The sequence below is a fragment of the Chaetomium globosum genome, genomic scaffold (genome assembly GCF_000143365.1).
Source record: "Chaetomium globosum CBS 148.51 scaffold_6 genomic scaffold, whole genome shotgun sequence".
Lineage (NCBI taxonomy): Eukaryota > Fungi > Ascomycota > Sordariomycetes > Sordariales > Chaetomiaceae > Chaetomium > Chaetomium globosum.
This window is the reverse complement of record NT_165981.1, coordinates 2,408,895-2,431,918: the sequence shown is the minus strand read 5'-3', so window position 1 is coordinate 2,431,918 and position 23,024 is coordinate 2,408,895. Positions and strand designations below refer to the sequence as shown.

The 23,024-nt window shown below is 57.3% G+C and overlaps 8 protein-coding genes across 8 annotated transcripts; 6 read left to right on the top strand and 2 right to left on the bottom strand.

Moving 5' to 3' along the window:
- Positions 1-99: 99 nt before the first annotated feature.
- On the top strand, positions 100-990 carry CHGG_09103 (uncharacterized protein; the record flags this gene model as incomplete). Its single annotated transcript, XM_001227029.1, has 2 exons — positions 100-345; positions 454-990. The coding sequence occupies 2 exons, from the start codon at positions 100-102 to the stop codon at positions 988-990; spliced, it is 783 nt and encodes a 260-aa protein (XP_001227030.1).
- A 761-nt stretch (positions 991-1,751) lies between these two features.
- On the top strand, positions 1,752-2,672 carry CHGG_09102 (uncharacterized protein; the record flags this gene model as incomplete). The annotated part of the gene is made up of 4 exons (XM_001227028.1): positions 1,752-1,838; positions 2,016-2,208; positions 2,429-2,542; positions 2,608-2,672. The coding sequence occupies 4 exons, from the start codon at positions 1,752-1,754 to the stop codon at positions 2,670-2,672; spliced, it is 459 nt and encodes a 152-aa protein (XP_001227029.1).
- Positions 2,673-4,937: 2,265 nt separating this feature from the next.
- Positions 4,938-6,911, top strand: CHGG_09101 (uncharacterized protein; the record flags this gene model as incomplete). Its single annotated transcript, XM_001227027.1, has 3 exons — positions 4,938-5,378; positions 5,600-6,061; positions 6,126-6,911. 3 exons carry the CDS (start codon positions 4,938-4,940, stop codon positions 6,909-6,911), a joined length of 1,689 nt encoding a protein of 562 aa, XP_001227028.1.
- A 187-nt stretch (positions 6,912-7,098) lies between these two features.
- Positions 7,099-8,557, bottom strand: CHGG_09100 (uncharacterized protein; the record flags this gene model as incomplete). The annotated part of the gene is made up of 2 exons (XM_001227026.1): positions 7,099-8,428; positions 8,487-8,557. 2 exons carry the CDS (start codon positions 8,555-8,557, stop codon positions 7,099-7,101), a joined length of 1,401 nt encoding a protein of 466 aa, XP_001227027.1.
- Positions 8,558-9,115: 558 nt separating this feature from the next.
- On the top strand, positions 9,116-10,207 carry CHGG_09099 (uncharacterized protein; the record flags this gene model as incomplete). The annotated part of the gene is made up of 1 exon (XM_001227025.1): positions 9,116-10,207. The coding sequence occupies one exon, from the start codon at positions 9,116-9,118 to the stop codon at positions 10,205-10,207; it is 1,092 nt and encodes a 363-aa protein (XP_001227026.1).
- Positions 10,208-10,663: 456 nt separating this feature from the next.
- CHGG_09098 (uncharacterized protein) lies at positions 10,664-12,935 on the top strand (the record flags this gene model as incomplete). Its single annotated transcript, XM_001227024.1, has 4 exons — positions 10,664-10,680; positions 10,842-11,793; positions 12,022-12,463; positions 12,658-12,935. 4 exons carry the CDS (start codon positions 10,664-10,666, stop codon positions 12,933-12,935), a joined length of 1,689 nt encoding a protein of 562 aa, XP_001227025.1.
- Positions 12,936-16,754: 3,819 nt separating this feature from the next.
- Positions 16,755-19,281, top strand: CHGG_09097 (uncharacterized protein; the record flags this gene model as incomplete). Its single annotated transcript, XM_001227023.1, has 3 exons — positions 16,755-17,080; positions 17,233-18,028; positions 18,091-19,281. The coding sequence occupies 3 exons, from the start codon at positions 16,755-16,757 to the stop codon at positions 19,279-19,281; spliced, it is 2,313 nt and encodes a 770-aa protein (XP_001227024.1).
- Positions 19,282-20,237: 956 nt separating this feature from the next.
- Positions 20,238-22,181, bottom strand: CHGG_09096 (uncharacterized protein; the record flags this gene model as incomplete). Its single annotated transcript, XM_001227022.1, has 2 exons — positions 20,238-21,046; positions 21,122-22,181. 2 exons carry the CDS (start codon positions 22,179-22,181, stop codon positions 20,238-20,240), a joined length of 1,869 nt encoding a protein of 622 aa, XP_001227023.1.
- Between the last annotated feature and the right edge of the window lie 843 nt (positions 22,182-23,024).

Sequence of the window (23,024 nt, the reverse complement as noted above, 5' to 3'; positions counted from 1 at the left end):
TTGCCCTGTCCTGCCCTGCCCTGCTCGCCGCCTCCCCCCCCCAAACAACCCCCCCTTGGCCCCCATCTCTTCGATCCCGCCGTCTGCTGCCGCCGGATCATGGCCGACCAATTCTTGGCCGAGCAGCACACATGGACGCTCTTTCGAAATTCCCAATCTGACGAAGAGGACAGTTGGGTCATGCTGACCCGGGATGGCGAGATTGTTCCCATCACCGGCGAGAAGATACTGCATACCTCACGCCCACGCGTCAGCCTCGAGGTAACAACACCACGGGAGCTTCAAATCACCGACCCGTTTTCTCTAAAATGCGACAACGGCATCGCCTACATCACAAATGAGCGGGTAAGTACACCGCCCCGTCACCCACTAGCTTTCTTGGGCTGGTGGTCCAGGGACCGCGGTCTCTTGGCCTTTTGGGAGTTGGGTGAGAGCTAAGCTGACCGGCCGCAGGTGATCTTCCTACCGGCGAGGCCGAGTGAGGATTTCAAATCCTTCTTCACACCTGTACTGAACTTCTCCGACACACATGTCCAATCATCGTGGATCGGCCCCTGGAGCTGGGGTGGTACCGTGAGGCCGGTTCCCGGCGGAGGCATCCCCATGCATGTTCCCCGGGTGGACGTCAAGTTTGTATTCAGGGACGGCGGCCACAGCGACTTCCAAACCAAGTTTGAGTGGCTGAAAGAGCGATTGAATCATGCGCGAGAATTGGGTTTGATACCTGCGCAGAACCTCGAGCCTCCGCCGCCGTACGAGCTCAACACTGCGGAACCGTCCTCGTCTGGCGCCTCCGGTAACACCCAGGCCGGCACGCAGCAGCAACAGCAACACCAACCACCGCCACAGCAACAACAGCAACGGCAACAACCGCAGCAACCGCCCCAGCCTGCTCCCGACGAGCCGCCTCCGGACTACGTGGAGGCGCAGACCCAGGCCATCAGCATACAATACGAGGAGCGTATGCGGGAGGAAGCCGAACGACAGTGAAGGCCCAGGTGATTTTGCAGTGGATTGTCTCGGAATTTTACGCATTGTGTTATTTTTTTCGGCATTGTTTTCTTGGTTTGCCTATTGTTGCTAGTTGCACGGCATCCGACTGTTGATACCATGAGCTTCCGAATGTTTCTGTATCGTATTTCGTTTCATCCTGTCCACGGTGCGTAATGAAGAGGGAAGGGGTGCTGCATCAGCTTTGGCGGGCGTTCACCAACATAGACCCGGTTTTATAATTGCTCTCCGAGTCTCTCTCGGATACCTAAAGGAACCTTTAAACCGTCTTCGTCCATGGGAAACTTGATGATGAGGGCAGTGTTAAAAGGTTTGATGATCTACTCGACGCTAGGGAGCCTTGCGGCCCCCAAGACCGTGAGCTGGCTGTCAGCTTCTGCAGCTTATCATCATTCCGCAGGATAGGCACATGGACTTTGCGTCATGATGCAACCTGGTTCGGAGCTCATTGAAGAAGGCTCCTAGAAAAGAAAAAGAAGCTCGAGCCGCCTCAGACCAGCAGCCTTGGCCTGGGCCACGTGATGGACGGGATTACCCGGAGCTCGGTCGACCAGTAACACAACCAATCAGGCACTGCCAATTGAAAGCCCGGACGGTTTTCGCTTACCCGATTTTTGCGAGAGCTCCAACGTCGAGCGATTGTGATTGTCGACTTGAGCAAACCCCGTCCAGGCGCACCCTGCCCACCCACCTTCTGCCATTGATACCGCTTGCCGCCCCCTTCCGGCCAGATCAAAACAATGGGTTTCTGGGACACCATAACCGACCTCGTCGAGGCGGCCACCCCGTGGGCGACGGCCCACGCCGAGGCCCCCGCGAAGGACCTGGTATGATTTGATGCGTCACTTTCTCCGCTTGCTCCCCGGTTGGGCTCGCTTGCTTGTCTCCCCTGTCCGGAGCATCCCACTTCAACTTGTGATGAGCCTCCCGGCTACAGCAGAGCCCAAGGGGGGGCATTACCTGTTTGTGGCACCGTTGCTGACGGTAGAATGATACCTTTACAGCCCGAGGAGACCACTGCCGAGACAACCAAGGAGGAAGAGAGCACCAAGGCCGAGACCGAAACTGCTGCCGCAGAGGAGCCCGCTGCTGAGGAAGAGCCCGCTGCTGAGGAGGAGGCCGAGGAGGAGGCCGAGGAAGAGGAGGAGGAGGAGGAGGAGGAGGAGCCCGTCGACCCCAAGGAGGAGCTCGAAGAAGGTGGGTCCCAACCGATGCCATCACCAACGTCACCGCTGCCCGTCGCCTGAGTGGTCGAGATGCCATTTTCTCCAAGGAGGGAGGCTGGACTTGTGGGAATCGTGTTATCGCTCTACCCCACGGCCCCTCCGCCGGGCTAGCCTGCCACGACCGACAATCAGTCCATGGCCTTACCCCTGCCCGACATACTGACCGATGCTGACGATGGAACCACGCATAGAGTGCCGGAATTCCAAGCAATGCTCCCCCGCCAAGCACCACTTTGACGAGTGCGTCGAGCGCGTCACCAGCGCCGAGTCTGAGGGTGGTGCGAAGGAGGACTGCGTTGAGGAGTGTACGTTCCCCCTTTGATCTGCCACTCCCTGCGCCGCTTGATTGGTTGCTGACTCGAAAGCACAGTCTTCCACCTCGCCCACTGTGCCACCCAGTGCGCCGCTCCCAAGCTCTGGTCCGTCCTCAAATAAATCAACCACGTTTCTACGATGGGGCCGTCTCGCGAATTCGACAACGGCCAGATCCAACGGCTCCTCAGGATACAGTTGAAACGTTTTCTCATTGCCCGCATGGCTTCTATAGAAGAGAGGATGTTCCTATAGACGAAGTTGAGGGCGTTGGCTGGCTGGCTTGGTTGTCTGGGGTGGGATAGGGTCGACCCCCACGTCGTGAGATAGGGTATTCTACAGGACGGTGGGAGCCCGCAACCTGTATAGTTGATCGGGTCTAGGTCTGTCGGGGGTTTCACCGGCCTAGACTTGTTGTACCATTACCCTCCCATCATCGTCTCATTTACGCCCCCGGAAAACAAATATCGATTACCACACACAATAGCCTCCGTCCATTCCTCCCGCCATTCACCCGCCACGCCTGTGTGGCTAGTTAGGTTTCGGAAATGTCTTGACAGCGCAACGCACGCGATTTCCTATCTAGTAGGGCTGCATGGCGCCAATAACGCCTCGATGGAGCTCGATCTACCTGCCTCCCCAAAGCCCAACCAGAGTAACGGCATGTCTCACGCCCCTTTCACCCATCGACGCCCAAAAAAGCAGGCCCCCCCTTACACACCCCCCTCCCCACCCAAGGCCCCCTTCTTCATAAAACCGTTCCTGTTACCACGGGTAAGAGGAAGTCACCTACGCCCGCCGCCGCCTGATCCTTGCCGCGCTTCTCGATCGGGCCGCCGACATGGCTTAGTATCACGTATCACGTCCTAAATATGCGGGCTGCTCTGCATCGGTGTGTGTTGTCTCGGAGCTCAGTTGCGAAAGGGGAAATAAAAAAAAAAAAAAAAAAAAAAAAAAAAAAAAAAAAAAAGGGAAAGAAAAAGATAGAAAACAGGCGCGACAGTGCGACAGCTCACGGCCAGCCTCCCCTCTCCACTTCGGTGGGCGGGTAACACACGTAACGTTGGGTTTTGGGGTCTGTTGGAGATGGGGTCGTCGGTTTTGGTTCTGGAGGGGGTTGAGGGATGTGTGGGAGGTGTGTTTTTTTGCGTGATGTTGCGCTGTCATTGGTGGGCGTCTGGGAGGGGGAGACGTCCAAAGAATTATGCAAGACCCCCGCGCCGCGCGCCTTGGGTTACACGGCGAGCACAGGGAGGTTGGACTGTGTGAGAAGTATGGGCGGATGACTTGCAGTTTTTGGGGCTGGGCACCGGAAGGGGAAGGGGGGTTGTTGAGGCGGGGGACGCTAGTGTGGGCTGGATATCTTGGGTGTGTGATGTTTGGCGTTTGCGAGTGGTGGTGGTGGTGGTGATGGTGGTTGGCGTTGATTTGGGTTCCGCCTTTGCCGGCCAAGATACCTTGATGGAGGTGGTTACGGCCGATATTTTCCTTTAACCATTCGGCCTATCGCGGCGCAGCTAGGTCAGAGAGAGGAGATGATCTTGGATGATCTTTGATCCTACTAAGCCTTCTTTGCTTTTGCTCTATCTTGTTGGGTTTAGCAGGCGAAGACCTCAGGGCTGACGAACAAGGGTTGACTTCATGCAATGTCGTCGATGGGAATGGAGAACGATGGTGTGCAGATGCAGGGATCACCGTCTGATGCTTCTTTCGATATTTGGGGTCCGGCTGGTTTCGGTAATCTTTTCGTCTGACATCTGATCTGCCAAAGGCTTTATTTTCATGTCAGCTGGATTAACTAGGTCATCCTGGGTTGTTAAGATGCCGATTGTTAAGAATTTACCACCATCGAGATAATAGCTGGAAGAAACTCAATGACAAGTTCCCTCCTGTGGCACACAACTTCGGCTTCGGATGACAAGCACATGAGCTGAGATTTCATTGTTCGAAATCACTTGATTCACTATCGCCCATTCTGGAAGCCAGTCATGTGTGCCACCTTCCACGGCTCTTCAAAGTGCGGGGTCCCATTCCCCTTTCCTTGTTTGGATGCATCTAACCTGCCAAGAACGGGAGGGAAGGAGTGGAACTGGGGTAACAGGGAAGAAGAAGCCGAGGATCTGGGCGACACAACACAAGCTGGTGGTTCAGGGAGCCGTCTCGTCTGAAGCTCGGTCGCTCCGCCATCTGACGACCTTGCACAGTATTATTGGCAAATTTCAAAGTATTATTTTGTAAGCCTCAACACCAGAATTGAACACAAAGCAGGGATCGCACCAGGGTTCAAGCACCGCGCCGTCAACCCGCGCTTGAGGATCCGAGCCCTCGGTTCCATGTCGTGCGACAGTGCGATTGATCGCCTTTGGTACCGGGCTTTAAAGGCTCGGTATGGCCCACGACTCTAATAGGGGGGAGCCTAAGCCGACGACACAGGACCTGAAGCCTGGCGACTCCGACTCCGCGCGCCCTAGCGCCAGCGAAATTGAGGACATTGGTGGCGACGCAATGGGCGGACATTCGCGCACGTGGCAGGTGCTGAAGGGGGAGTCCGAAGAAACGGAAAGGAAGACGGCCAGGAGCACGAGCGGCAGTGATGATGGAGTCGGAAGCATAGGCGCGTCGAACGAGGCCGCCATTGAGATGAGTACGGGAGTGGCGCACACGACACACGCGCCCTCTGGCTCCGGGTCGCCGAAGGCGGAAGCTGGTCGCACCGGGGCCGGGGCTGGGACAGAGACGGGGGTGGCGGGAGTCGAGTACAAGGTGTATAAACGGCGATGGTTTGGATTGCTACAGCTGACGTTGCTAAATATCATCGTCAGCTGGGATGTAAGTGGCGTTTTCTCTACTCACTTTTGACTGGGTGGTCATTATCAAGCCGAGCGCGGGTGTGTTTGTGCCGGCATGAATCAAACCAATTATTGGCCGGAGATGAACAACTCAGCTTGGCCCGGCCGCCGTTTCTATGTCTGATTCTCTTGATTACTCTTAGGGTTTTGGAGTTGGAGAATATGATCCCATGATCTCGTACTGACCGTCCTTCTCACTAGTGGCTCACCTTCTCTCCCGTTGCTAGCCATGCAGCGCGGTACTTCAACACTACCGAGACTGTTATCAACTGGTTGAGCACGGCCTTCCTCTTCTCCTTCGTTTTCATCACCCCCGTGGTCATCTACGTGCTACATCTGGGCCCAAAGAAATCCATCGTCACGGCTGCGGCCTTCCTGCTCGTCGGGAACTGGATCCGCTATGCTGGTTCGCATTCCAGCTCAGGAGGGCTCTTTGGGGTGGTTATGTTCGGCCAGATCCTCTGCGGCCTTGCGCAACCGTTCGTGCTTGCCGCCCCGACGCGGTATTCTGACCTCTGGTTCACCAACAGGGGGCGGGTCGCCGCAACGGCCCTGTCGAGTCTCGCAAACCCCTTCGGCGCCGCCCTTGGCCAATTGGTCGTCCCGTTTTGGGTTACCCAGCCCGGCGACGTCTCCCACATGGTCCTCTATGTCTCCATAATCGTAAGCTCCCCTACCTCTTCCATAGTTATACCACCCTACTGAACCCGCCATTAACATCCCGTAGTCTACAATCGGCGCAGTCCCTGCCTTCTTCATCCCCTCTCAACCCCCTACCCCAGTAGCACCCTCCGCCGAGACTCCCAAACTTTCTATCGGCGCGTCCGCCAGAATCCTCTCCAACCAGCTAGAGTTTTGGCTGCTCTTCATCCCTTTCGCCATGTATGTCGGGCTTTTCAACTCGATATCCTCCCTCCTCAACCAGATACTTCTCCCGCACGGCTACAACGAAGAGGAAGCGGGCATCGCGGGCGCGGTTCTCATCGTCGTGGGGTTGGTTGCCTCGGCTATCTCGTCACCTATCATCGACCGGACGAAATCATACCTGCTTGCGATCAGACTAGCCGTCCCACTTATCGGTCTCTGCTATCTCATATTCATCTGGATGCCCAATACGCGCGATGGCGGTGGCGTTGCCGGCCCATACGTGGTTATGGCCATTTTGGGGGCTTCCTCGTTTTCGATGTTACCGATCGTCGTCGAATACCTCGTCGAGCTGACGCACCCCATCAGCCCGGAGATCACGTCGACGCTGGCGTGGAGTGGCGGGCAGCTGCTGGGTGGGATAATTATCATCGTTTCCGGGGCGCTGAGAGATGGGGCGGACGGGGATCCGCCGGGGGATATGAGGGATGCATTGATCTTGCATGCGGTGCTCGGCTTGGTGGTGGTCCCATTGCCCTTGTGTCTGGGGCTGTTTGGGCGGAATGAGAAGTTGCTGTTGAGGAGGGTAAAGTCGGATCAGGAGGCGAGGGACAGCACCAGTACGGGACATGGCCGTGAGGGATTGTGATTTCGTGACATGTGGCTGGCCACGGTTCACTAGGAATATTGGGAAGTGTTTGCTCTGGATTTAGGATGGATGATATCAACCGAAATAGTGCGAGAGATTGGTGGTTACGGTCCCTCGACATTACCATTACAATAATATATACTTATATACCACGAACCTCTGCTCCACCCCCTCCCCACTGAGACCATCACGACCGCCCGGCCTCAGCCGCATCCGCCCTCTTCTCCCACCGCTCCCTCAACTCCTCCATTTTCCTCCAACACTCAGCCCCCAGCTCCTCAAACCCCGCCAGCGTCTCCGCCGTCGCATCCACCGCGCCGGGCCGCCGCCCCGTGAGCTTGTGCTCCTGCTTCAGCGCGCGCACCTCCTCGACGCGGCCTTCCCACCCCCAGCCGTCCACCTCGGTCTTCTTGACGCGGCACTCGCCCGCCCGGTCCGTGCTGGTCCCCCACTTGACGCGCTCCGCCCGCGCCCCGTCCAGCCACCCCTGCTCCTGCAGCGCCACCCACACGGGCGCGCACGCCCCGTTGTACGCCGTGATCGGGTGCCACGGCGAGCCCAGCCACCGCGCGACGTAGAGCACGATGTTGTACCAGAAGAACATGAAGGCGTTGAGCGGGAAGAGCGTGGTTTGGACGACGCCCGGGTGGACGAGGTAGATTTTGGGGGGGCGGGTTTTTGGGGTGGTGCTGGTCGTGTTGAGGTATTTGGCGACGGAGGGCTGGGAGGTCGGGAGCGTGGCTGTCAGCGCCATGAGGTCGGTTAGGCGCTTGGTGGATTCGTACGCGGCTTCGGTCTTGACCGCTTCGAAATCGTCTTGTGATAGGCTCTCCCAGTCGCCCTCCACGCTGGATTCCCAGATGATGCGGCCCGGTGGCAGGGTGCTGTCGGTAGCGCGCGTCAGGAGCGGCACGAGCCGCTGTGCGAAGACGTAGTGCCCGAACACGTTGGCGCAAAAGACCTCGCCCATCTGCTCCGTGCCTTTCTCCCCCTTTGTCCCCTTGATTGGGTCGATCTTGTGCCCACTTAGGCCGCCCTTGAAGGTTGGCCATGTCGTGGCGTTGACGAGACCCTTGGTGAGGATGTTGTGGAAGACCTTGGGCCAGTTGAGTCCATACCAGCCTCCCATTCCGGCATTGAAGATGATGGAATCTAGGCGCGGAATCTTGGCGTCCGAGATAGACACGAAATCATTGTCGTCGCTGGGACTACTGACAGTTCCGGAAACGAGCTGGTTCGCGCATCGGCGGACGGAGGGTAGGTTGCATAAGTCGAGTTGAACGCTGAGGATGTGGACTCGCCGCGTGGTCTGCTTCGGGTCGTAGTTCGGCCCCGCGCGAGCACGGAGAGCTGTTGATGTTTCCGCAAATTCTCTAGCATGTTTCCGGAGGCCGTCGATCGTTTCTTGTGACTTCTTGATGCTTCGCGTAGTGGGGATCACAACGAGATGCGAGGAGAGAGAGCGGGTGGTGAGGTACTCGTCGATAAGGCGTTCGCCGATGCCAAAACCAATGCCGCTGCATAACAAAACATTAGAATGGAGCAATTGAGTTTCTCCGTCAGAATGAGACGTACCTATTCCCGCCCGTCACCAAGACGAACAAGGTGTTTTCGGCTGGAACTGCATCCCAAGGGGCTGGTGCCATGGTCGTGGTTGTTTCGGTAGTAAGTCGGTTTCTGGTTGTAAAATAAAACGTTCACCCCTATCTGCGCCCACTAGAGAGCAATTGCTGAAGTCGGGGGGATGATCTAGTCGATAGTGTGGAAGCGTCGGGTCTCAAGGTGACCAGAGCTCTGGGCCGCGAAGGGGAAATTTCCATATTCGCGATTGGCGTCAACAGGGGCCATGCTTCCATGGTACATGCGTGGACAATAACTCTTAAGGCAGGGGTATGGCGTTGGCTGGAAAACATGGAAGAGTCCGCAAACGTTTCTACTTCGTATATCCCTCCCTGAGAGTACTTTGAGCCAGTAAAGGAGACAGAATATGACAGAATGCATTTTTGTTACTTAAATCTCACAGAATTTTGACACTTGCACAGGAGAGAAGAATTGAAAGATCAGACTCCAAGGTACGTACCAACAAATTAAGGTAGGGCCCCACTTCCAACTGCCCCTGTCAGATCTCAAAAAACACAGCTAGGGTCTTGCCTGGCTTGGTGGTTGCTCACTTCCAGGTTGCATTCAACAGCAAAATATCCATCATGCTGCGCATCATGGCCAACAAAATTCTAATATTTTCCGGGGCCCCAGATAGCAACTCTCTCGATTGGCACACGGGCGGGCTGTTATCGGGATTCCAAGACACCATCGCGCAGTTTACCGGGCTAACCACAGAGACCGGACTACATCCCACAACCTCGCCAGCGCCAGACCATGCAGCCTGGAGGTCATTGTCACTGGACAAAGCAACTATCCCAACGGGGTTCTCCCAGCAGTATGACAGAGGTGTTTACTACGGACCCGAGGAATCTGCTTTTGGGTCCAGTCCCGAGTTCCTCGCCACTGTCTCTTTGTCTTTCGACTCGGATGCCGACGATGGCGAGCAAAATTCCATCCTCTCACAATTTTACGAGCATTCAGTTGTCATTCACGAAGAGTTGTCTTCTTCTCAACTGATCTCGCAATCAACTGGACAATCGACATCGTTGCTCAGCGACAGCACCTCCTTTCTGAGCGGCAATGGTAGCCAGCCAGGATCCACCAAAGGGCCAGTATTGTTCCGGGGGAGCGACCTCATCGGTGACCTCAGGAGTATTCCATCAGCGGCCTATCTTCTTAAGATTCATCCGCAAACCATGACCTATAACCTAATCGTAGGCATCATCTCCATCTCACAGCCACGGGCCGTCAAGACCCGCTGGGGTGCCACCAAATACCTTGTTGAAGTGCTCGTTGGAGACGAGACGAAGGCCGGGTTTGCTATAACGTACTGGCTTCCGTACGACAGCGTCGAAGACAGCCCTCTTGGGGGAATGCGGCCCCGGGACGTTGTCCTCATTCAGAATGTGGCATTCAACGTGTTCATGAAAAAGGTCTACGGATCTAGCCTGCGAAAAGATTTGACCCGGGTGCACTTGCTCTATCGAGTGAAACTGGACCCTCAAGACACTGGGGGATATTACACGACGTCCGACTTGTCGTCCGCAGGTGGCGCCCACCCGCAGCTCGCAAAGACACGGCGAGTCCGAGATTGGGTGCTCAACTTTGTTGGACGGGGAAGCCACAACAGGGCCAAACCGGACCCCAGACCACGCTGGGACAAACCGCCGGACGATGACACGCAATTGGCATGATGAGCGGGCAAAAAAACCTTTTCTGGCTTCAGCCGGCCATCGTTTTGAGGTCCGGGTGCGAGAAGTTGTCAAACACACCCCACAAATCCCGGAGGGGCTCCGCCGCTCGGCTTCATTGCCCGGATCCATATATGCTTGGCGACGCGGATGTGGCTGTGGCCACGCAAACGCGTCATGGCAGAAATTGCGACTACGCGGCACCCAGGGGAGAGAAGCTTCGCCGGAATCCGCGGACTACATATAAGTGCTTTCCACTTTTCCCCGACATTTCAGTGGGTAGCGGCTTCGAAGGAGCGGCGGAGGCAAGATACTCGGCACGGCCCGGACGCCCCGGAGAAAGTTTCCAAGGATGAGGCGCACTCACAGAAAATCCAGGAACGGGTGTCTTGAATGCAAGAAAAGGCACAGTCAGTATATCCCTTTATTTTGAAACCTCTTGGCCTATATCTGACTGAGATGTCTCTGCAGTTAAAGTACGTCTTATCTCGGCATCATCTTGCCTTCGCAGTTCGCTGACCTTGTAGTGCGACGAAACTCGCCCAAATTGCATGAACTGCACAACAGTCGACCGGAAATGCCAGTACTCTACTCCTTGGCGGGCTGCCGAAAGGTCGCCATCCGACTTATCTGCTAGTCCACAGCCCCCATCTACAGGACCTGCTTCAACTTCGGCGCCACCCTCTGCATCGTTCCCATGGCTGCAGCCGTCTGCTCCGGCCGAGGACTCGCATTCGCGGGTCGATATGGTCCACATGCAGCTCCTGCACCATTATACGGTTAGCAAAGACCTACACCCACTCATGGATACTTGCATGAAGGACATCATCATGAGCTTGGCCCTCCAGGAACCATACATCATGCATTCTGTGCTCGCCCTCTCAGCTCACCATTTAAGCGTGGTGCGGCCCGAGCAGCAGTCCTTCTATCACAACCTAGCCATCCAGCTCCAAACACAGGCCCTTTCAATCTTCAACAGCATCGATGTCGGCCTCTACGGCGATTCGGTCGAGAAGCGCATACCTGTCTTCATCTTCTCGAGCGTCCTTGGGATCCATGCGCTCTGCGATATGCTGTCCTACCGAGATTTAGACGCCGATTCCGCCATATCCCGGTTTGTGGCATATGTAACCCTCCACCGCGGGATGCATACTGTCATGTACGGCTACTGGGAGGAGCTCCGAAAGACCGAACTCAAAGTCATCTTTGATGAGGTGGTGCCCCAGTGGTTCCAGCTAACGAGCGAGGGACGGGAATGCGACGATATTCGGGAGAGGCTCTCATCGTCCATGAGTCTAGATGCGGAGGAACGAGAAGACGCGCTTCGCGCCGTTGACCTCGTGCAGTGGGTGTTTGATGCGAAGCCCAAACCGGAAAGCCGAAGTTATGTCCTTTGCTCTTGGGTAGCAATGCTCGGCAGGCCATTTGTTCGAATGCTGGAGACTCGCCGACCCGAGGCCTTGGCCGTTCTTGCATACTTCTTCCTAGCCATGTACCATTGCCGTGGGGTTTGGCTGATGGGTGGCGCGGGCCAGCATTTTCTGACCTTGCTCACCGAGCATTTCCACGGCGGAGAGTGGTACGCATGGGTAGAAACCCCATACCAGATGCTACAGGGCGCTCTAGAGAAGGACGCACTCGAGTGTCAAACTCAGCCGGACGCCGAGGGTTTATCTTTCCATCTCGGTCCCGCCGACCACTCGGAGACGGGGTGTTGACGCGTGGCACCCGTCACATGATCACCTTACACCGCTAGCCGCCTTTTTAGTCCCTCGTGGCAACGTGGACCCGGGAAGCACAGCTCGACGCTTAGCTAGCTCCCGCCTTCCCATCGCGACATCAAAAAGCGACGGTACATCGTTCCCGTCCCAATGGCTCGGGACTTTGTGGTCACCCGGCCCCAAGAGGCTGACGCGCCCCGCATCGCCGAGATCCACCTTGCCGCCATGGACGCCAACCCCTTGCTGCATGCCCAGTTCCCCGCCCCCGAGAGCCTCAAGTCTCTCTTGCGCTTCATGGAAGATTACGCCCTCGAGCAGCTGCGCAATCCTGCTACCGGGTTCCTGGTCGCGCGGGATCCTGACACGGACGTGGTCGCGGGGTTTGCGAAGTGGGACTCACCGTCACACCCGGCGGACGTCAAGCTGGAGAGCGGCGATCTGCGGTATTTGGAAGGGTGCCGGCCTGAGTTCCTCGACGGCTATGCGTCGTTGGCGGAGGAGGCCAAGAAGAGATGCTTCGGCGAGCAGGCTTGTTATTGTATGTGCTATCAACTTTCTTCCCCCGTTTTTCCCACCATGGCGGAGCCAAGAACCACACCCGGCAGTCGTCCTGCTCCGCATCAAGGGTCTCGGTTTCGGCCCGGCCCGCTGCAAGCGCCGCTCCGATCTTTACCCCGTCCGGCCCGGCTCTCCGGCCTCGACGAATCCTGAGGCCTAACATCAAACGACTAGGCTTGAGTTTTGTATGCATCGACCCCGCCTACCAAGGCCGGGGTGCCGGCTCGCTCCTCACCCGGAAGATTCTCGCCATGGCTACGGCAGACGGGCTGCCGGTGTACATCGAGAGTACTGGCGTTGCGGTGTCTATGTATCAAAGGCTTGGGTTCACGACTATTGACGGGTTCGAGATGAGGATACCGCGGCCTGGGCTTGCCGCGCTGAGCGAGATATATAGGGAGGAGTGCATGGTATGGTATCCTCCGTCGGCGCAAGACGGCAGGTCCGAGTAGAGAAAGCAGCGGATGGTCGATCGTTTAGAGTGCCGAGACCGTCCGCCCCGCCCCGGGAGGCAGAGCGCCCGGCAAATCTCATCAGAATTCGGCTTTTTTGGACCGTTATCGCTGCCGTGCGTTGGCCAGTGAGGACCGTTCCCGACCCGACTTCGGCCCTGGACTTTCAGAGTCGATGGATCAGTATGTAATGACATGCCTCGAGGCTCGCTCGAGCCCAATGAAACCCATTTATTTGCGGAGACAGTCCACCGAAGGCACGTGTTGACGGGGAAGCCAAAACCCCAATAGCACGTCCGCTATTTTCTGCAGCGGAGAGGGATGTCAATGTCGGGATCGACATCAACCCTCTCTCTCTCCGCGATCCTTATCGCACGCATCCTGCCGTCGTGCTGTAGCACCCCGGGTATACCTGCCGCATAGGTAGGAGGCAGGCAGGGCGGACTTGGGGGTGGGCGATTTCAGCCGAGCGGCTCGAACACCGACGGACCGACGCTGGGGTTTCCTCCCCTTGTTGGCTAACCCCCCGCCTTTCCTGCATCCATCCACACGGGCCGGCCTGTTTCTGTTCTGGCTTCTTTTTCTTGCTGACCCTCTGGCCGATGTAGATTGGCGAAGTCGGACAAGGCCCTGATGCGCAGGCCTCTCTGCCGGCGCAGCCCCCGCGGCCCCGGCCCAATCTCTGTTACTGGGCAATGGGTGCTGCTGATTGCCGTGTAACGCGAAACGCTCGACGCTGTGTTGGGTTGTTGGTGGTGTGGGTGGTGGTGCAGGGTGCCACCCCGGAACTTGGGCTCGGCGGTGGCGGGGGCGGTTTGAGCTTAACTTTGACCAGGGGACCTGTGGTGTGTGTGTGTGGTGTGCTTGATGGTGGGGAGGGGCGAGGTGAGGGGTTGCGTTGCGCCTGCTGGTCCTTGTCCTTGTTTTCTCCCCTCCTGGCTCTTTGCCGACTTGCACCCAAGACGGGGACGACAGGCGATCTGTGATCTGAGGGGACGGGATCTGCTGGGCGGCGAGACAAGCACCACGATACACACGACCATTTACCCATCACGCGCTTGCTGCGATCACTTGTGGTAAATTGTCATGTGTTTTCTGCAGCCACTTTGGGTCCAGCCCGTTCTTGGAGGCCGGTCTTCCCTTCCACACATAGTTAGGTAGTTACACCACACCACACGCACACAAACACATATTCAGAAACACACCACCATCAGCGGCTCCCGGCTGTGTTACCTTCACCTCTCTAGCCGGCAGGCACCGACACAAAAGCAGCGGTCAGACAAGCCACACCCAGCAACAAGACAGCTGAGCCCGCAGCATGCAATTTGCCAGGCAACCCCACTGTTGCTGTGTGCTGTGCATTCTTCCCGTCTGCCCGACCCTTGGTTTATTAGACAGTGAAGCACGACGATAAAGATTCGGAGCGGGAGGGACTGGGCTCGGGCGAGTCATTGGCTTGCTGCCATCTTTTTGGCCCCGGGCCGTTTCATCGTTTCGTCGTTTCGTCGTTTCAACGCCGTGTTTTCCGGTGTCGTGCATGGTACCCCGGGAATCTCAGGGCCCACTAACGCACTAACAAGCCGTCCTCGGATTTAGCTCTGAGAAAGGGTCTCCGGGGGGTTTTGTCGAGATCTACATAGTGATGGATGGGTGATGGGGAATGGGAATCTAGCTGACTGGGGACTGGACGAGCATGTGAGAAAGGGAATGAGACAACCAGGCCTCTGCAACACAGACTTTGGGTTGCAATCGTCTTCTTTCTTCCTCTGATGAATCCGACGTTGACTCGGCAAAGGGGAGCCATTACGTGACGGGTATTCCCAAACAGGCGGGAATCCGGCTGGCAAGGGCTCGTCTGTGCGATTCTATTTGGTAATCAGCGCCCCATCCGCAGCGACGGTTCAACGATGGCGGGGGCTAATGCGGAGTGCTGCGGTGATGGTGCGAGTGACTCGAAGGTGACTTTGGCGGTGGACCGAAGGGCGCTGGGGAACAAGCACTTGGCAACCGGGTTTTGTCGTCCACAGCCGTCGTTTTGTATGTGGAAAGGTCGTCGGGTCGGTAAGGCAACGAGCCCCTGGAAGGCAGGCTGCAAGTCCCTGCAGGTAGCATGCACGCTGCAACGTTATCTCGGGCCTTTGCCATTAGGAATTTCAACGTGAAATAAATCGACGACATGATAAGGTGCCAAAAAAGCCTGGGGTGTTATCGGACTGCATATGTTTTCTGCATGCCTCTTTCGGCCTCATCTGCATCCATGACGAAGCGAGGACAGCGAGAAGAGACGGCCTATTCGTACTGCCGTGTGTTCTCTACCAAGTACCTACGACGGGACGAGTCATCACTCACTATCCACTCACCATCTCTCCAATGCTTCGGCGGGACGGGTGCGCTGAGCCCGTTGGACGAAGGAATTGATCTACACGGAGGCGAAGCAGGCAAAAAAGCTGGCAGCGATCTTGGGTATCTTGGTTCTTTAGCTCTCTTTGTGGTGACAACGCGCGCTTGTTGTTTCGTCTGACCGCGGGGAAGATTGGCATCACTGGCTTGCTCTTCCGTCCTATCTTTCCCATCTCGGAGTTATACGCTCCTTCGTTCCCGTACTTGCCGGTTGGTTTTTTTTTTTTTTTTTGGCGAGCCATGACCACTTTCCTCTGATCTGGGTCCTTTTTTGATCTCCGTCTCTTATCGACCCCGGGCTCCTTCCCGACTCGGTCGTTAACACCCTCCCCGCCGAGCTCTCCACTTTCTCAACGGCAAGACCAACCTTGAAACCTGCCTGAACTTCTTTGGAAGTCGAAAATGCTCTGAACAACTTTCCTGGGAACAAACTCCCGTTATCCCCGGAAACAGATACCGGTCGAATCACCAGCCATCGTGTGCCTTTGCTACCAATGCAAATGACGCGACTAAGTCTGGCTTATCTTGTGCTGGTCTCCATCATCACATAGATCCGGGCCCCCAATTCGCGGGCGCCGTGGTCTCGGTCCGCATTTCTAATCTACGTCCCTGCATACCGCCGCTCCTGTTTGCCTATCGCTCCTCCTCCCATCTTCGCGCCGCTGCCAGACCGTCGTGTCCCCCCTTTATCTCCCGAACCCACGATCCTAGGCCCACGGCCAACAAACCAACCCCTCCCGCGGTACGACCGGGGCCACCAGCAGGCCACACGAGATACCCACGATAAGGACTCTCCGGTTGCCGACTGGGCAAGGGTACCGATACCGAACTCAGGCACAGCACACGTCCCTTGCTACCTTGGGGCCAGCCAGGTGGGAAAACGGGGCGTGGGTAGACGCGCGGGCTCCTGAGGACTCCTCTGGGGTAACGTCCTGCATTGCGCCGAGGGGGGGATCAGTCTAGGCTTATCTACAAAACGAACCAAGAACTCGGTCCCTATCAGGCCCAGCCTAGCCCGCCGATCAGTTCACCTGCGACTGCCGGTCAAGAACCCGCAGGCGTACTAACACTACCATAGCACCCACAACAAGATCTCGGGCCGTGGTATCTGTGTGCATACCGTCTCACCTTCTCAACGATCAGCGGCTCATTTGCTGGTCTTTCCACCAAGGGTATCTCGGCGCACCAGTCTCGCAGGTTGCCGTGGCCGGAAACCCTGAATTTCAAGAGAGAGCCAGCCAGCCGGGGTAGCAGCATTTCCGTGCACCTCCATACAAGCCAGTTGCGAGACTCCGCGGCCTGCTGAGCTGCGTGTCCGTCAGGTTACATCCTCGGACATCCTACTGAACTGCAGCTGTTTTATCGCCGCAAACTTGGGTAACCCCGGCTGTGAGCCCTCGCTCAGCCTTTACCTACACCATGTCTGCCCCTTGCGCCGTCCCCCGTACGGCTCCCATAGCCATTGCGCCAAAACCGCCGCGCTTCCCCCCAAGCCGCCAGAGCAGCATACACCTTGACTCCTTCCGGAGCGGCTTCGACTCGCCCGACTCGGACTCGGTAAGCGGGTTTTCGGCTGTCCCCTGTGAAGCCTGCCTGAACAGAAGGACAGATTGTGCCATGGGCGAAGATGAGGAAAGCTGTGTTGCGTGTCTGGTGGCGGGGACCGAGTGCTCTTTGATCGACAGCCCCGCCCCCCGGAAGCGCAAGCTGAACGGGGACCTAGAAACCAGCAGTAGCAAGAGAAGGTGCGTCTCACCTTCTTTAACTACACCCCACGCTTATCTCCTTGCTGCCCTGGGTCTCCCCCCATTGCTTTGTTTACCCCCATGTCTTGTTCATGCAGGCTCTGGGCTCGGCACACGACACGAGTTATCTAACACCTGATTGGTCCATGTAGTTCACCTGGACGGTCTGATATCAGGAGACGGCGGCATCAGCAGCACAGTTTCTCTTGCACCACCACTAGCAGTTCCCTGATCGAGGACATGGCCAACTTTGGCGGTCCGACGTTGCTCAAGCGCACCCTCGGTCTCCAGGCAGACCGGTATAGCCAGTACATCGGGCCGACCACCGACTTTGAGCCCTCCCTTATCAACCTGTCCCCCTTTGACCCGCACGATGAAAGCCTGCTCGCCCGGGGGACCCTCAGGAGGGTCAGCGATAATGACACCTTCTTGTTGTTGCCGGACAACAACACACCGGGGTACGACCAAATAACCCATGACGTCGATGAGATCGAGGGCGTCGTGGCGCCTCATAGCCGCAAGCTGATAGATCTGTACTTTCGGGTCGTGCACCCGGCCTTCCCTGTCATCCAGAAAAATGTATTTCTCGAGAAGTATGAGCGGTCACCCCGCGAATTCTCGCCCCCGGTTCTTGCCGCCGTTTATATCCTGGCCATCAACTGGTGGGACCACTCGGAGGAGCTGGCAAGTCTCCCTCGTCCCAATGTCCGCGAGCTCGAGAGGCTAGTGAGGACCACCCTAGCCGACGCCATGTACCGACCGAAGTTGTCGACAATACAGGCTGGTCTCATCTTATCGCAGCGGCCCGAGGGCGACCAGTGGGCCCCGACGGCACAGCTCGTTGCTATCGGACAGGAGCTGGGCTTGCATCTCGACTGCAGCCACTGGAAAATCCCGCCATGGGAGCGCGGCCTGCGGAAACGCCTGGCTTGGGCGTTATATATGCAGGTGAGTTGCCTTCCTTCTAAGCAGTCTTATATGTGACTTTTGTGTGTCTAATCACCATTCAGGATAAATGGGGAGCCCTCGTCCACGGCCGGCCATCGCACATCTTTGCCCCTAACTGGGCAGTGCAGCCCCTCAACCCGAACGATTTCCCCGACGTCGAGTGGGACGAGAACGATGTCGAGGAGAGGATAGAAATCGAGCGCGGGCGGGTGCTGTTTGGGCAGATGGTGCAACTTTCACAAATCCTCGCCGAGATCCTCGAGACCTTCTATACGCTGCAAGCTTTGCACGCCACCGCCAACGCGGGCGCGCAAGCAACACAGCTCATTTTGTCCCTCGCCAAACCTATCCAGCTCAAGCTCAAGGAGTGGTACTCTGGCCTTCCGAGCGCCGTCCGCATGGATGCAAACTTCCAAAGCAGCCACAACCAACCCAACCGCCTCTCCAGCATAGGTTACCTGCACCTCGCCTACTTCGCCACCGAAATCACGCTCCATCGTCGCATCATCCGCTCGATGGACTGTGGCTCCGCAGCGTCGGCCTCGACGCCATCCTCTTCCGCCCCGTCTCCGGCCGGTATTAGCCTTCCCGGGGCAGCGGGGGGGGTCGACCCCTACATCCAACACATATGCCGTAGCGCCGCCAAAGCCCGTCTCATCTCGGCCATGGACTTTGTCAACCGGCTCAACCCCTCCCACCTGCGCTCCTTTTGGTATTTTGCCTCCAAGACGAACTTCGCCCTCATTGGCACCTTTGGCTCCTTGCTCTGGGCGACATCCCCCGGGAGGGAAGAGGGTGAGTGGTACCGCCGAAGGCTGGGCGAGTATCGCTGGACGCTGTCGGTCAGCTCGAAGCCTGGGGAGGGCAAGGGTTTGACCGAGTTTGCGATGGGCATGTTGGATATCTCGACCGGGTTACTCAAGAAGCTGCCTGAGAAACCGTTGCTGAGCCGGAGTGGGAGCGCTGTGGATTTTGATGCCGCTAGGAGGCAGAGCATGCTGGCGCTAGGTGGTACGGGTACGGCGGGTGCCAGGGGAAGTGCTAGCGCGGGGAGCAGCGGGCTAAGCATGGGAACGGGTGGTAGCTATGGAGCCAGGAGTGGGAGTATGAGCGGGCTGGAGAGCTATGGCGGAATGCATAGTGCCGAGGCGAGCGGTGTGCAGAGTCCGCTCAGTGAAGAGAGTGAGAGTGAAGTCGAAGAGGTGTATGGGAACTTTTCTGCGACGGCAGGTATGGCGGGGTTGGCGGATTAAGGGCGGCGGTTTGCAATTGAAGTTTCAAAGGTTGGGTTAGGTGAGCTGGCAGACCAAAGAGGTTGGATCTTGGTTCATAACCAAAGATCTCCAGACTACCCGACCCATGCCTTCAGGCTAGCGCGGAAGCGCTGTGGCCGCTGTGGTATATGGGGGGGAGGGGAATGTTTGCGCTGCATGGCGTGCCGAGCACGCGATATGCGCCAGAACCAGTAGTGCGCTGCCGCGCTGGGGCTGGGTGTTACCAGCACGGGATGGCGTCATCCTGGTTGGCCTACCCGACCTTTGCCTTCATGTCTCAGTCAAGGGGCGGGAAAGGAGGACATACGACGTCAATCGGCTCAAGTCGAGATCGATGTGTCGGCGGGTTGGGCTGCTAATCAAGTGGAAGAAGGGGTAAGAAACAAGGGGTTTATCGACTGCTTTGGGCATGCGAAGGATGGGAACGGATGGACAAATGATTGATGTGATATGCCCTTTTTTTAATGGCGGTTTTTGGGACGGGTGCCTGGGACCTGATACCCGCCAGCTTATAGACGGCTTCTGGGTGCCGGTTCCTTCAAGAGGTGGGCGGCTAGCTTGTCATTTATCAGTGCGTTGGAGTTACTAGACGGAACTAAGGGTACAGATTGTTTAGGTAGCATGGATGAAGATGATAGATCATATACCATTTACATTTTTGCATTGAGCAGGTCTGGTGCTGTGCTATTGTAGCTATGCCTGGTGGGTGCATGCAGCATCAACAGACCTTACCAACCAACAGAAGACAAAATCATGGCCTGACAAAGGATACCCAGCTACGATTATATTACATTTTTATTTTATATATATATGTATAGCTAGTTAACGGAGTAGGGCATCTATTTTCCAAACAACCACGAGATTCCTTACAACGACACTCCTCACCTTTTTTACTACCATGGCACAGGCCACACAAAACCTCGACGCACCGGCCTCTACTTTGAGCTTTCGCCAACAACAACCCCTTCCCCCTCCCCTTCTTCACCCCCCTCCCCCTCCCCATCCGCCCCCCCCTTCTCCGCCTCCCCCTCCCCCGGCCCCGCTGCCTTCCGCTTCTGGATCTTCTTCCAGCTCAGCCCACACGCCGCCACAAAGGCGGCCGCCGCACACCCGACCGTGATGAAATACGAGTTGCGCAGGCCCTGCAGATACGCCGCCAGCACCGCCGGCAGGCTGTCCGCGGCCCCCATCGCCGCCAGCACCTGCGGGATCTCGGACGCCCCGCTGTGGATGAACGCCTGTGCTGGTAGGTTAGGTGCGTCCCGCTCGATGCCGGTGGTCAGGCCGTTCTGGAACACGGCCTGCGCCACGGCGATGAAGATCGCCCCGCCCATGGATTGGAAGAATTGTACGCAGGCGGTCGCTTGCGGGATCCATTCGTGGGGCACGCTGTTTTGCACGACGAGCACGCCGGTTTGGAAACCCACGCCGATGCCGAGGCCTGGAAGGGTGGGGGGGTTAGTGAGGTGGGTGGTGAAGGGGGGAGAAAGGGCGTCGACTTTACCGGCGATGACTTGGTAGCCGAACCAGATGCGTAGTGGGCTGTCCAGGGAGAAGGTTGTGATCATGCCGGCGCCGACGGTCAGGAGGACCATGGACGGCAGCACGAAGGGGTTGTAATACCCCACGGCGGTGATTAGACCGCCTGCAGCAACCGAGGTGATGACGACGGCGATCAGCATAGGGAGGAGCTTGATACCGGCCTCAACGGCAGTGTCACCTTGGATGGCTTGGAAATAGAGGGCTGTGGTGAGGGGGGACGTGTATTGTTAGCTCATGTTGTCTGTCGTACCAGGGGGTAGAACAGTAAACGACTTACACAGGTAGTAGACTAGGGGGAAGAAGGCGGCGCCAAAGAAGAAGGCAAAGAGCATGGCGCAAACCACGTCCCGGCTCTTAAACAGGCGCGGCGGCAGCGTGCCCTTGTCCCCCTTCCAAATCTGAATTCCAACGAAGATGATGGCCATCAGCGCGAAGCCGACAAACAAGCCGATTATCACAGAGCTGTTCCACGCATACTCCGTTCCCCCCCACTGCAACGCCAGCAGCAGACACACAATCGACGGCACCAGCATCGCCGTGCCCAGCAAATCCAAGCTCAAAATCCTCTGCACCACCGTCAACCCCCCCTCGTTCCGCTTCTGATCAATACTCAAAAACAAAAAGATCGCCAACATCGCCGCCCCCCCAATCGGCAGGTTAATATAAAAACACCACCGCCACGTAACATGGTCCGTAAACGCGCCCCCCAACAACGGCCCAGCCACGCTCGCAATCCCCCACATCGCCCCAATCAACCCAAACGCCATCGGCCGCTGCCTCAACGGCAACGTATACGACAGTATCACCACCCCCCCAGAAAACAACCCCGCCGTGCCCATGCCCGCGATCGCCCTCCCCACAATAAACGCATTACTCGACGGCGCGACCGCACACACCAGACTGCCCACCTCAAACACGGCCACGGCCGCCAGATACGTCCACTTCACGCTGAACATGCGGTAGAGGGACCCGTACGCAGGCTGCAGCGCCGTGGTGGTCAGCAGGTAGGCGGCGCCGTACCAGCCGATGTCGGCCACGGAGCCGAACTCGCTGGTGATGGCGCCGAGCGCCGGCGCGATGATGGTTTGGTCCAGCGCGACGAGGAAGACGGCGAGGCAGAGCGAGGCGATGATCAGGATTAGTTTGGGGCCTGTGGGGTAGGTGACGGTGGTGGAGTCGAGGCCGGCGGTGGTGGAGGTGAAGGGGTCGTTGGTGGTGGGCTTGTGGAGGTTGGTGGTATTGGTGTTGGTGTTGGGGGGGTTGGTGGTGGGTGCTGGCGCGGAGGGGGAGGGCGCCCGGGGAGGGGTCGCCTTTTCGGGCTCCGTGTCGGTCATCATGATGGTGGTGAGGGATGTCGTTGTGGAGCACACCTAGGCGTGGGGAAGGGGTGTGGTGGCGGGTGGTTTGTGACCACGTTGGAATAGGTTGGAGATGGGATGATACTTGAAGAGAGAGGCAGGAGATGGGATGTTAAAGGAATAAAAAGATGTCAAGGCTGTGGCGTTTTGCGCGTCGATAGGCGCGCGGCGGCTGCCGTCGTCCGAATCGGGTAGGTATCCAAAGAGTGTGCCCTGTGTCTTGAGCCGGGGCAAACACAGGACAATGCTGTCGAGACTAAAGGCAATGAATCGTGATGGGACACGGCATCAGATGGGATGACGACATGATAGATGGGACGAGAGCATCTTAACCACGTAGATTATTTCTAGCCGGCCCCCAAAGGGCTGCGAAGGCTTGCGTTGCCTCTGCCGTTTGAAGTTAGTATCCAGTTATCGTGACTTTTCCTCTTCCCCCAATAAGAAGGGGACAGGCCTCGCTTTGATGCAGTGTTCGGCTGCAAGGTTGTAAGGTTGTAAGGCGAGATGGCCTTCCCCGGACCTCGGACATCCTCGCACAACGAGTTCCCCCGGCAAGTTTCTCGTTATCTCCCTCTTTTTTTATTCCGCGCACCTGCAGCAACAAGGACCATGAGTCCATACCGACTCGACCGAGTATGTCCGAATGCTCCAACTTGGACAAAGAGAGGAAGCGATCTGGCGCGCCCTTGTCTCGGTCCCGCACTTTTGCAGGGGGCGGGCTTACCCGGCATTGGGGAAGATGCTTGGCTGAAAAGCTTGAAAGGAACTGAAAAAGGCCGAAAAGGGAAACGGAATCGCGGGTCAGGTCGGGGCTCGGCATCA